General features: G+C 52.4%; 1 protein-coding gene across 2 annotated transcripts in view; it reads right to left on the bottom strand.

Annotated features, from left to right (window-relative positions):
* Positions 1–234: 234 nt before the first annotated feature.
* The window catches only part of TNPO3 (transportin 3), a 44805-nt gene continuing 31291 nt past the window's right edge, over positions 235–13748 (bottom strand). For both annotated transcript variants that reach the window (XM_082238793.1, XM_082238794.1), the window contains exons 16-23: positions 12907–13047; positions 11238–11354; positions 9567–9661; positions 9005–9161; positions 7663–7830; positions 6281–6393; positions 3841–3933; positions 235–582 (exon numbers count right to left, since the gene is read on the bottom strand). In XM_082238793.1, coding sequence (XP_082094919.1) covers positions 3873–3933; positions 6281–6393; positions 7663–7830; positions 9005–9161; positions 9567–9661; positions 11238–11354; positions 12907–13047 — 852 coding nt within the window. In that variant the 3' untranslated portion in view covers positions 235–582; positions 3841–3872. The remainder of the gene's footprint in view (positions 583–3840; positions 3934–6280; positions 6394–7662; positions 7831–9004; positions 9162–9566; positions 9662–11237; positions 11355–12906; positions 13048–13748) is intronic.

Here is a 13748-nt window from a genome sequence, read left to right as displayed (position 1 = left end):
AGATAGGTGTTTGGTTTTTGTTTCTTAATCCCGAATGGATCCTTAAGTAATCATTTTTATTTTCATTTCACAGAAAGTTTACTACTTTGTTTTGCATTTTTTCCATCTTTTTTTTTTTTTTTTTTTTGCTTCCAGGCAAATTAGTTTTCTATTGTTTCATATTTCTGTTGTTGTTTTTAAAACATTTTATTACTATTTTCCTTTTCATGGTTTTTTTTTTGTCTTTCCCCCCCCCTCTTTCTCTTTCTCTTTCTCTCTCTCTTTTTTAAAGCAAGTCCATCTGAAAAAGCAGACTCCCCCTCCCCCCGCGACGCCATAGGTCAGTTGCAGCCATCGATATTCGCGGATAAGTTGTGCCCCCCGGGATTTTATGGTTTTTTTCGCGTTTTTATCTCTTTTTCTCTCTCTCTCTTTCTCGCACTCACAAGCAGGAACTTCACCGACTCGTTCTCGCGGCAAAGTGTCTCTTCCGGATTGGCGGGACACAGCAGAGCGAGTCAGAGCCCTCAGCCGCCATGAAGTTTGCTGGTTGTGGGACACTGTCTTGGTAGTTTTATTTCCTCTTCTGAAAATAAGACATTCCTGGGAAAGGGGGAAGGAGGAGGAGCCGTAAAAAAAAGGCAGAGGAAAGGCAGTGTTAGAAACTCAGATATATAATCTAATCGCCAAATGGCAATTAAACCTAGGCTGCGGTTGCCAAAATATGTATGTTCAAGTTTTCCCCTCTGATGGGATTATTATTACAGTCATATCTCATGTTGCGTCTGCTTCAGGTTGCGTTTTTTCGGGCTGTGGACTGCCGAAACCCAGAAGTACTGAAATGGGTTACTTCCGGGTTTAGGCAGCCGTGCATGCGCAGAAGCACTGAATTGCAACCAGTGCATGCGCAGACGCGTGTTTCGAACCTGCATCCCACACGAATCACGTTCGCAACCCGAGCGTCCACTGTATTACTATTACAGTTGTACCTCCGCTTACGTATCTGTCAGGGGTTCAGGAGCAGAGGCGAGGGCAAGGGAGGAAACAGAGAGCGAGGGGGAGGAGGCAGAAGAAAGGATGAGTGATGACGACGACCCGAGATCTCCGAGCCTTTCCAGTGAATCAGAAGATTCACAAAAAGGAGCACCAGTGGCCAGGGCAAGGGGGGAGACTAGGGGGACACCCCAGGAAGAAAGAGCCAGAGGGGACTCAGAGGGGAGCAGTTGGAGATCGGGACCAACGTCACCGCCAGAGAGTAGGAAAGAGGAAGAGCGCCAGGGAGCAAGCGCTGGCAGCTCGCAACAGGAGGGAGGGCACGAGTCAGGAGTGGCCACACCTTCATCGGGGAGCGAAGTGACGGTTAGACGGAAAGTGGAAGGTTGGGCGCGCGCGCCAAGTTCAAATGCACAGGAAGGTGGCGCAGTAGGCAGCCCGGAAAGGGAGCCAGGTCCTAAAGCCCGGCGCAAGGAGACAGGAGAGTCAGGGGGGTCAGCGTCAGAAGAATCCCGGAAGGAAGAGACCCAGGGGGGCAGAGGGACCCAGAGGAGAACTGTCAGGCGGAAAAGGTGGAGCAGGGCTAGGATATTAAGTTGGTGCGCAAGGGGCGGAGACTCAGACGGAGCTTCGCCGATCTAAGCATAAGACGTAGGGTTGCACGCAGCAGCTCGAGAATGGAGACTGTAACTCAATAAAGACTTTTATTTAACGATCGCTGGCTAGCGTGATCCTCTGTGAGCTAGGATCTGGAAGTAACCCTGACAGTATCCTTCTGGGTACGTAAACTTCGGGATGCGAATGCGGCAAACCCGGAAGTAGTTTTCTGGGTTTCGCCGTGCACGCATGTACAGAAGCGCTCTACGTGCATGCGCAGAAGTGCTAAACCGTGCATGCACAGAAGCGATCCTCCGGAACGGATCCTGTTTGCAACCGGAGGTACCACTGTATTATTAATTTCATTTCTATACCGCTTTATTTTCTTACGAACAGATCTCAAAATGTGATGGCCTGGGATTCCGAGTCTGAGAGTGAACCGGAGGAATCCCAGCCGGCACAAGAGTCCCCGCCTCCAGGGCCGGCTGAACTGGGGCAAGGCCTAGATGCTGAGGAGCCTGCACCTGTGCCAGATCTTCAGGGGCAGGCACCAGGTGAAACCATTCTGGCCCCAGAGGTGCTGGAGGACTCAGTGGCTACAGGTGAGCCTCCCCCGGGGCCCAGTAACCCTTCGGCCTCTCCTGAACTGCAGAGGCTTAGGGCAGAGAGGCGAAGGGAACTGGTCTCTCCCAGGAGGAGTGCTCGCCTTAAGGCCAGGAGAGGCGGGGCTCCTGGGGGCCGGGACTGCCCCCGGCCTTAGAAGAAGATAAAGGTCAGGCAGCCCGGTCCCAGGTTGCGGGAGCAACGTCGTTGTGGAGTACCTGCTTTATCCAGACCTAGATCTGCACTCCCGGTGTGCCTGTTCCTCGCCCGGCTGCCCGTTGCTGACCCACCAGTGTTCCTGTTACCCGCCTGGCTTCCTGCTGCTGCCCCTCCAGCGTTCCTGCTCCCCCGCCCGGCTCCCTGTTTCGGACCTCGCGTCTCATCCAGTGTTCGTCTACCCTGCTAGTGACTCTGGACTGAACTTCGGCTACGGTATTAGTACCTTCCCCCCCCCCCCGGGGCCAGCACACAAAAGCAGTTTACAACACATCCAGACATCAAACGAAACAATTCAGAATAAAACTAATCCCAGCTTCAAGGAAAATATTTCAGGTCCTTCTCTAAGCGACGTTTTGCTTTCCCCAGTTGCCAACCAGGCATTCAAAGATCGCCATGTGGCTGCTACTGGGTCCGCGCCGGTCGGAAAACGCACCTGGCTAGTTTCGAACACTGGGAGTCAGCATCTTTTCTGCATCAAGAATCTCATAGAAACGCTGGAAGGGGACTTGAGCTCAGTCGTCAATCCCTGGTCCATCTAACAAACTCAGAATTATCTACCCCAGGCGAACCAACCTCTCAAACCAAATGCGCTACAAAAGTCCTTTGGCACAGAACTTGTAGGCCACACACAATCCACCCCACTCCCTGCCACACAAACAGCCCCTTTGGGTTGGCCATTAACTGAGGGGGCATGGATCTGTTGGAAGGGGACCCCCGAGAGCCATCTAGACTGACCCCTTGCAATCCCTGGCAGGCGGCCACCCGCTGCCCAGCTGTCAAACATGCACAAAACAACAACAAACCTCTGGTTACGTGAAACATTCAATAAACACACAAGACGTTACCGGCTGTATGTTTGTAAAAATAAAATAATACTATTCATTGTATGGAAAATGTCTATTCCACCTGTGCTCATAGAGTCCATACAAATTCATGTATGATATCACAGAACAGTGGATCTTATAGCATAGTAGCAGCTGCTGTAACTACTACTGTTTGTACTACTGATGAAGCCTAGGATGGCGAAACAAGGATAATATTATGGAAATCCTTTCCCAGAGTCTAAGGATTCTGTGGAACTGCAACAACCTTTCGTGTGGATTGTCGGACTCTATGAACAGACAGGTGGAATAGACACTTTCACATATATGGACCTTATGCATTAACTGATTAGAGAATGAACTGATCCACTGGGTCTTCTACTTTTTTCATTGAACTTTATGAGCTACTTCTGTTGAAATCTACAATTCAATACAATGAATAGTGTATATTTTTTCAAACGTACAGCCGGTTACGTCTTGTGTGTTTACAGCTGTCAAACATGGCAGCCGGCAGCAGAGCCGCCATGCCCAGGGCAGCGCAACTGACCAGCGGGAGAAGGAAGGCACCATATTCAAGCCTCTCTCCACATGCACAGAAAATTGGGAGGAAAAGTTAGATTCTGCTCACCTGGGAGACAGGCAGAGTGAAGGAGGCACAGGCTACCGGAACAATCTGGTGAAGTCCCTCAAAGCCCAGCAAACCTGTTTGCACTCCTCGGCGCTGCGGGAGGAGAGAGGAAAAGAGAGAGGCGGCCGTTATTTGGGGAGGGGAAGAAGCGCTCTGCGCATGGCCAGGAACCGTGCAGCCACACATTGCGGGGTGAGGTACCAACGGCCGCCAGTAGACCAGCTTTCCTGAGAGCGAGCAAACCACACAGAGACGGTGAGCAACAGAGACCTGGGACGGCACGTCTAAATCCCCGGGCAGTTACAAAACGAACAGGGCAGAAAACTGAGGACCAGGAACTTGAGTCAGAGGTTAGGGAACTGGGCGGAGGTCTGTATAAATCAGTGGTGATGAAGCTCAGGGTCAAATGTGTTGCATGTGTGGAAATAGCCTCCTTAGCAGGCCAGATATTCCCAGAGGAAGCCTGGAATTCCAGTGCCCAAGATGGAAGCCACCAAGCACCCTCCTTTACTCTGACGCAGGAGAAAGGCTACCATGGGATCCCCAAACACCAGGTCACCCTGCCCTCTGCCCACCAGGCTCTTGTTCACAGCAGCCCTGCATAAATCGCCTGCCCCAGCTGGAGGAGGCCCTGAATGCCGTGGGGTGGAAGGACAGCCCCGCAGGCAGGCAGGCAGGCTGGGGTGGCCCTTGGGTGCCGAGACGTTTGCCAAACTGCCTGGGAAGGCGTGGCACGGAGGAACAGGCCAGGGCTTGCTTCAGCACACCCACCCCCGGCGAAGGGGAAGGAGCCCTGGCAAAGCCGCAGGGCCTCGGAAGCAGATAGGGCTGGGCATGGGCCTGCCCGAGCCAGTCACCCTGCGCTGGCAAAGGGCGCAGGACTGGGGCCAAGCAGCCTTGCGGTTTCCCCCTCCCAAAAGCCGCACAACCGGACTGGCAGGACCAGAAAAACCTGAGTGGCAACCGGGAAGAGAGAGAGAGAGAAATCCCAGCCGAGGGACACACCGACCCCGCAATCTCCTGGCAAAGAAGGGTTTCCCTCCACAGTTGGCACAGAAAGAGGGACAGCCAAGATGCTCCTAGCATGACAAGCTTTTTACAAAAAACCTTTTTAACCGACATAACACACACACACAAAAATTGAGATAGGGGACCCAGTGAAGCCCCCGACTCTCACAATTGCTAATGAAATGAATGGCTCGTGATCCACACAAGGATAATAGTTTCATAAAGCCAGTGAGCAAGTTGGAAGGTGCCTGTCCAACCGGTTGATATCCCAGAAAGCTCAACAACTCTGATTGATCTCGCACCCTAAAACAAGCTCAAAACAACTTTGATTCACACACCCCCACCAAAAAAAGCTCAACAACTCTATTTCAACTAGGGCCGGGGCCTTTTCGGTACTGGCCCCGATCTGGTGGAACGCTCTGTCACAAGAGACTAGGGCCCTGTGGGACTTGACATCTTTCCGCAGGGCCTGCAAGACAGAGCTGTTCCGCCTGGCCTTTGGTTTGGACTCAGTCTGACCCTTATGTTTCCCTCCCCTTATGGATTTGATCTATGGGCAACTATTAAAATGAGGCTGCATTTTAACTTGTATTTTAACGCATATTTTAATAAACTGGTTTGTTTGTTTGTGTCCCCCCCCCCCACTATGTTTTATTGTAATTTTATTGCTGTTAGCTGCCCTGAGCCCGGCTCTGGCCAGGGAGGGTGGGGTATAAATAAATAAATAAATAAATAAATCATCATCATCACCATCATTATCTGTATAGTTCAAGCTCTGGTTTTCCCAGTAGTGATGTATGGAAATGAGAGCTGGACCATAAAGAAGGCTGATTGCCGAAGAATGGATGCTTTTGAATTCTGGTGCTGGAGGAGACTCTTGAGAGTCCCATGGACTGCAAGAAGATCCAACCTCTCCATTCTGAAGGAAATCAGCCCTGAGTGCTCACTGGAAGGACAGATCCTGAAGCTGAGACTCCAAGACTTTGGCCACCTCATGAGAAGAGAAGACTCCCTGGAAAAGACCCTGATGTTGGGAAAGATGGAGGGCACAAGGAGAAGGGGACGACAGAGGACGAGATGGTTGGACAGCGTTCTCAAAGAGACCAACATGAGTTTGACTAAACTGCGGGAGGCAGTGGAAGACAGGAGTGCCTGGCGTGCTCTGGTCCAGGGGGTCATGAAGAGCCGGACACGACTAAATGACTAAACAACAACAATTATTGTTATTATTATTATTAATAGTGGGAGTAGATCGCAGTCTCTTGGAAGCTGGACACCTCTGATCTAGTCCAAGGAATCTTGTTGCCTCTGATCACACACACACACACACACACACACACACACACACACACACACACTTACCCCTGGTACCCCGCCTGACCCATCGCCCCACCCAGCTCCCCCCGAATACAGCCCTGAAGACCACACTGACCTCGTGACCTGCTTGTGGAAGTCTGTCAGCTGCTTGTGCGTCACCTGCACGGCTCCCCCCGATGTTTCCTTTGGTAAGCCCTTCAGCGAGTTCTCCAGCCAGCGGCAGAAGGTCTGTGGCAGCCACAGAGAGGAGAGAGGAGAGAAAGGAAAGGGGAAAGGAGTGACTCCCAAGACAAGACCCTCCCAAGACTCCGCAGCAACACACAAAGCCTCAGGGGTTAGAGCACCTGCTCTGAGTGCAGAAGGCGCCAGGCTCCATCCCCGAGTCCCCTGCCTGGAACCCCTGGAGAAATCCCTGCCGGCCAGCGCAGGCTAGTGGATCCCCAACCTTTTGGGGCCACCCCACACCCCTTGGTTCCGTAAACTCATCACCAGTGCCCCCCAACATACAAAAGGTAAAAGTAAAGGGACCCCTGACCATTAGGTCCCGTTGTGACCGACTCTGGGGATGCGGCGCTCATCTCGCTTTAGCCAGTGTACAGCTTCCAGGTCATGTGGCCAGCAGGACTAAGCCGTTTCTAGCGAACCAGAGCAACGCACGGAAACGCCGTTTACCTTCCCACCAGAGTGGTACCTATTTATCTACTTGCACTTTGACATGCTTTTGAACTGCTAGGTTGGCAGGAGCAGGGACCGAGCAACGGGAGCTCACCCCGCCGCAGGGATTCGAACCGCCGACCTTCTGATCGGCATGCCCTAGGCTCTGTGGTTTAACGCACAGCGCTGCCCACATCCCTTGAGACTCCTTAAAGTAAAGGTAAAAGGACCCCTGACCATTAGGTCCAGTCGTGGCCGACTCTGGGGTTGCAGCGCTCATCTCACTTTACTGGCCGAGGGAGCCGACGTACAGCTTCCGGGTCATGTGGCCAGCATGACTAAGCCGCTTCTGGCAAACCAGAGCAGCGCACGGAAACGCCATTTACCTTCCTGCCGGAGTGGTACCTATTTATCTACTTGCACTTTTGACGTGCTTTCGAACTGATAGGTTGGCAGGAGCAGGGACCGAGCAACGGGAGCTCACCCCGTCGTGGGGATTCAAACCGCCGACCTTCTAATCGGCAAGCCCTAGGCTCAGTGGTTTAACCCGCAGCTCCACCCGCGTCCACCTTACAAAAAGCATGATGCAAAAGAGCAGTTTGCATGACCCGCCAAGGAAGAAGATATACAATTCAAGATGGTAAGGACTGGCTGCATGTTTGTTCAAAACCCAATTTAAATGCAGTTGATCCAACAAAACTGGACTTGGTCTAGCTTTTCAAAGTCCGGTTGTGTCAAGCTAGCGCCCAGAGGGAGGGCAGTGGCGGCTGTCCTGCCAAAAGCAGGCTGGGCACGTCCAGTGGTCTCCCCACCCGGAAGGCCCAGTCCCAGCTTCCTCCTTACCGGCCTGTCGACCTGCATGATCTCCCACAGCACCTCGGCCACGTCCGGCAGGGTGTAAGGAGGCAGGCAGAAGCAGCTGGTGTGCAAGAGTTGGCTCACAAGCTGCTGACCCAGCTGCGTCATCACCTGCGCAATCAGCTCCTTCCGCGCCTCAAAGTTCTCTTCGTGCTGCGGGGACAGAGAGAGAGAGAGGGGCGCACTTGCGGGGGGCCCTCGGAGCTGCAGGGAGCTTCCCACCCAAACCATGGGCCGCTCTTGTTGCAGGAATTTATGTATAGGTTGGGGGGGGGGTTGCCCCTCCAGCAGATATCACGCACATGCAGCCCACTACCAAAATCAGCACCATCGCTTTTGTGACTTTTGTGACTTGTCCCCACAAAACACTTCGTCGCAGTTTCTTCCTATCTATTCAAAGGGCCTTTGATGCACGATACCAAATGTAAGAATTCACAGATCAATGTCTCTATGTACTGGCTCACGGGGAAAACATCAGAAATTCCTATAGACATGTGAGCTCAGCTACTCAGCAGCCCCTCTGCCTGAGGGACAATTCCTGGCATCCTGATACCTGAGTGCCAGACAGGTAGCCATTCCAGAAACAACAAACCCAGATGAAGACAAAAGGGTGTGATTCACTTGGCTGGGAAACAGGGAAATGTAAATATCTTTTTTTGTTACACTTGATGGGTGTTTGGTGGAGGGCAAGGGGAACCATGGGGCAGGGTCCAGGAAGCTCAGATTACGGCAACCAAACCTCCCCTTTCATGATGTAACCGTGATGTATGAGTGATGTAGTTGGGGGGGGCTGTAACATGGGGATTAGCAGCTAATAAAAGTTTGGGTTCTCTTTTGTTCGGGGCTTCCATCTTGTTTCATCTTGTGGCAGGTGGGAGTCCTGTCGCGACAGTCTTCAATCAAGACCAAGCCTACTGGCTGCTGTTTTGCTCTGGGATTCCTGGCTGGTGTCCTTGTTTTTTGTCCAAGGGAGCCCTCAGATTTCTCCGTTAACACGCTCGACACCCCACTTCTGCTCCAGAGGAAGAGATCATCCTCATTCCTCCCCCTTCTCTGGGGGGCAGGCAACCTTGGAGTCCCCCCATCCTACCCACAGAGTCAGGTGGCCTGCAAATCAGGTCTCTCCCTCCTTTCAAAGGACCCTGCTTTTCTCCTTGGGCTAAACTTTGCCCTTGCTCTGATTAACCCTCAGGTGGAGCTCCCCTCGATCTCTGCGATGTTCCATTGTTAAAATGCAAAACTTAATAAAAATGATATTTTTTTAAAAAAAATAGCTGTGTGTCTTGGCACCCTGCGTTAACGCGTGACCCCGGCGCCCGCCACTCACGTCGTTGGACACTCCTGTGTGGACGAGGTCACGCAAGAACTTCATGACGCTGCAGTTGGCATCGCGGTGGTCCAGGGTGGTGGCGGCGATGGCCCATTGCAAGATGGGGAGAATCACCTGGCTGCGCAGGAGGGTGATGGGGCTGCGCTGGATGAACCTGCGAGGGAGAGGCAGCAGCGGATGGTTAGGACCCCGGCGGCCGGTGAGAAAAAAGAAACCCCTCCTGCGTGTCAATGCCTGATAACAGCTCTTCGGATCTGGGCCCTAGACACCCCCAGCCCCATTCCTGATTAGGGTCCCTTCCTGTCCCGAGGGCAGCGCAGCCGCAACAATAGCGGCCCTCTGTTTTGCAACCTCTTTCCTCCAAGGTTCAGGAATACTGACCTTTACGAGAGACACTGCCAGGCATTTGTGCTCCAGCGGGCCTCTCGGGGGGATACGAGACTGAGGTTCAGTCCCTGCTGGGATTTGGAGCAAATCAGACCGAAAAAATCTGGATGGGAAGTTCCAAGGCTGGCCTGGAAGCAAGGCAGCCAGGAGCCAAGCGCAGGGTGTGGGGTACCTGGTTGCCAGCCGGAAGAGGTCATCCACAGTGTCCGGGTGGTTCTGGAGGCCGTTGGGTTGCTCAATAAGCCTGAATGTGGGCACGCACAGAGCCTGGAAGGGCAGAAGGAAGCCGTTAGCAGTTAGGTAAAGGTAAAGGGACCCTTACCATTAGGTCCAGTTGCAGATGACTCTGGGGTGTACAGACCTGGGCGGGAACTAGCTTATTGCATAAAAGTAAGGTAAAGGCAAGGGACATGGGTGGTGCTGTGGGTTAAACGACAGAGCCTAGGACTCGCTGATCAGAAGGTCGGCAGTTCGAATCCCTGCAACGGGGTGAGTTCCCATTGCTTGGACCTTGCTGGTCAGGGGTCCCTTTACCTTTACATTTAAGGTAAAGGTAAAGGGACCCCTGAGCATTAGGTCCAGTCGTGGCCGACTCTGGGGTTGCGGCGCTCATCTCGCTTTACTGGCCGAGGGAGCTGGGGTACAGCTTCCGGGTCATGTGGCCAGCATGACTAAGCCGCTTCTGGCGAACCAGAGCAGCGCACGGAAACGCTGTTTACCTTCCCGCTGGAGCGGTACCTATTTATCTACTTGCACTGGTGTGCTTTGGAACTGCTAGGTTGGCAGGAGCAGGGACTGAGCAACGGGAGCTCACCCGTTGCGGGGATTCAAAACACCAACCTTCTGATCGGCAAGGCCTAGGCTCTGTGGTTTAACCCACAGCGCCACCCACGTCCCTCTAAATGCATGCCCCCTGTAATACAAATATATGGGGCCGGCAGCCATGTTTGGAACAACGGGCGCAGTTTCTGCCAACCTTTTTCAGAAAGGGCATCCAAGGCTACAAAGGACTAAAACATTCTTGGAGGTCCCTGCCAACGCTGCAATGCAATGTTGGAATTATTATTATTATTATTATATTATGCTAGTAGCTTTGCAAGTAGTTTTGTAAGGTGAATTATTTGAAATATTGCCAAAAAAAAAGACAATGAGGTGAATTATTAGTTAAGGATAATTAAGGGTAATATGAAATTAAGAAATGCATAGTAAGTGACAAAGAAGGGGAAATCATCAGAAGCGTTGACAGTCTAAAAATATTGTATAAGATGAGAAGCTATGTTGCATGAATGCTGGAATTATGTTAAAAAAATTAATAAAATGCATTAAAAAAGGAATTATTATTATTATTTGAATTTATATACCACCCTATACACGGGGGGTCTCAGAGCGGTTCACAGAATAAAATCAAGATACAAAACCACAAAATTCCTAATAAAAACAAAACCAACCCAACAGCCACCACCCCCACCCCCCCGAAAAACACATGGGCACAGGATGTAAATGGGATCAACCCAAGGCCTGGTTAAAAAGGAATGTTTTTGCCTGGTGCCTAAAGGTGTATAATGAAGGCGCCAGGCGAACTTCCCTGGGGAGAGCATTCCAGAGACGGGGAGCCACTGCAGAGAAGGCCCCGTTCTCATGTTGCCGTCCTTGCATTCCTTCCCCAAAGGTTACGTTCAAAGGGAATCTGGAGGGAACGCCTCTGAGCATGGGCAGAGCTCGTCGGGCCAGGACAAGTGCGGCTGTTTCGCAGCACGCGTTCGGACCAAGACCAGGAAGGGGCCTCCCCAGGCCAGGACGGGTCCCAGCGAAGCCGCGAGGAAGCCCTGGGGGGCCAACTTACCTGCAGCATATCGAGCAGCCCCTGGCGACAGCCCTCCTCCATTCCGTACTCATCCACAAGTATGCTGCCCAGGTAGAGAAAGCAGGAGTGCTGGTGCTCCTGGTAGACACTCACCATCTGGCAGAGGGTCAGGGGGGAGAGAGAGAAGCAGAGGTCAGTGAATGGGGAGAATGCTTGGGCCAAAGCAGCAGCCCAGCGGACCGGGTGGAGCTGCTTTCTATCTACACTTGGATAGAAGGTTCCAAGGCAAGAGACAGCGGTAAGAAAACAGGTGGCATTTTAAACAGTTTAAACCAGGGGTCCCCATACTACGGCCCGCGGGCTGGATAAGGCCCAAAGGACTCGTTTATCCAGCCCGCGGCAACCCTCGCCGCCTGCTTTTACCGGCGCTGCGCGGCTGCCCACTTCCGGGCCGGAAGAGCACCGGAAATAGCTTGTGTGCATGCGCAAGCGTTATTTGCACATGTGCAAGCGTTATTTGCACATGCGCAAGCATTATTTGCACATGCGCAAGCGTTATTTCCAGTGCACATCCGGGTCAGAGGAGGCCCATGCACATGCGCACTAGCTGCCTTGAGTGGTTGGGGAAACCCAGCCAGAAGGGCGGGGTAGAAATAAATAAATAATAATAATAATAATTTCCCTGCTATGAGTGTGCTGGGGACTCTCAGTTGATAAGAGCATGAGACTCTTAATCAGAGTGTCGTAGATTCCTGCACTGCATGGGCACTTCCAATCCTACGATTCTCCTTCCTTGGAGGTTTTTGGCCAACTGGCAGGGTTTTAACCTTTAAAGCCCTATATGGCCTAGGACCCTTGTACCTACGGGACCGCCTCTCCTGGTATGTCCCATGGAGGATCTTACAGTCTTCAAACAAAATCACCTTGGAGGTCCCGGGCTACAATGAGGTTAGGCTGGCCTCAACCAGAGCCAGGGCTTTTTCAGCTATGGCCCCGATCTGGTGGAACGCCCTGTCACAAGACTAGGGCCCTGCAGGACTTGACATCTTTCCGCAGGGCCTGCAAGACGGAGCTGTTCCACCAGGTCTTTGGTCAAGTCACAGTCTGACTCCCTCCTTTGGTAATCCTGTGGCCCAATGGTTGCCATTAGTTTGATTCTGAATTGATTTTAGAATGAATTTATTTTCGAATGCTCTGTTACTTTTATTGTTGTTAGCCGCTCTGAGCCCAGCTTTGCCTGGGGAGGGCGGGATATAAATTAAATAAAATCGTCATCGTCATCATCATCGTCATCCTCCTCCTCCTGCCTTTTCCTCCCATGCTTCACCCTCCCTACAACCACCCTGTGAGGTTAGGAGGCTGTGACTGATGCCCAGGTCACCCGGTGAGATTCCTGATCTCCCAAGGTCCTAGTCTGACACTCTCACCACCCCACCCCACTGTCTGCCCAAAGTCCTGCTGTGGGGCAACTCTGTAAATTGCGTAGGTAAATAGGGGAAAGAAAAATGATTTTTAAATGAATTGATTTTAGAATGCTGTGTTACTTTTATTGTTGTTAGTCGCTCTGAGCCCGGCTTCGGCTGGGGAGGGTGGGATAGAAATAAAAAAATATTATTATTATTCCTTTAGGGATTCCTGCAAGGCAGCGGGTCGGTCTTCATGGCCCCCTGGGGTCCCTTTCCGAGGCCATTGTTCTACGGGCGTTTACCTGGGTGACCAGAGGCTGCAGGAGGGCCGCCGAGCCTTTCCCCACGCAGCGGACAGCGAAGCGCAGGCACCGGCAGCAGCGCTCCACGATGCGGTTATCGGCACGATGCTTGTTCAGGGTCTCTGACAGGACTGGCCAGATCTGGGCGGAGGAAGGAGAGCGATTATGGAGGGTTTCCTTTACGTCGGACGGGGGTGGCAGGCCTGGCCTCCTCTCCCTGGAAACCTAATCCCACCGGCAGCAGCCGGAGCAGCACATTCCACAAGGTCAGCACTAGCAGGGAGAAAGGGGCCAGCCCCCAGTCGGCAAAAGGATTCAGGCCGCGGGGCTTTGCTTATCTGGCCATCTGCGGAAGGACTAGGATCGTGAAAGCCCGACTGGGGGGGGGGGGCGGTGCAGTGGGCCAAGGCCCCAGTGCTGCAAAGGGTGAGCTGCGGGGTCAAATGCGCACACAGAGCGCCGGGAGAGCGCGATGGCAAAAGTCTGGGGCTGGGAATCCGTTCAGTCCCCAGTTTAAATATCACCATCGATTCATTAGGTAAAGCCTTGTTTCCATGCCCCACCATCTGGGGAGAAAACTGACCTCCCCCTTACAGGGGTTGTTGTAAGGATTACAGAGGTAATGTACGTGAAGCATTAGGACTACAGAGGTAATGTACGTGAAGCGTAAGGATTACAGAGATAACGTGTGTGAATCCTGAAGAACATGATAAAAATATACATGACATTATTATTACATACAGTCACCCACCCCTTACCATGGGGGGCACCACAGAACAGGAGAAATGAGTAAGTAAAGCCCTCGGCTACCTCCCAACCCCAACCCCTTGGCGTTGCTCCAT

The sequence above is a fragment of the Podarcis vaucheri genome (genome assembly GCF_965113315.1).
Source record: "Podarcis vaucheri genome assembly, chromosome: 10".
Taxonomy (NCBI): Eukaryota; Metazoa; Chordata; class Lepidosauria; order Squamata; family Lacertidae; genus Podarcis; species Podarcis vaucheri.
The sequence above is the reverse complement of the archived record's forward strand: the minus strand, read 5'-3'. Positions and strand labels throughout refer to the sequence as shown.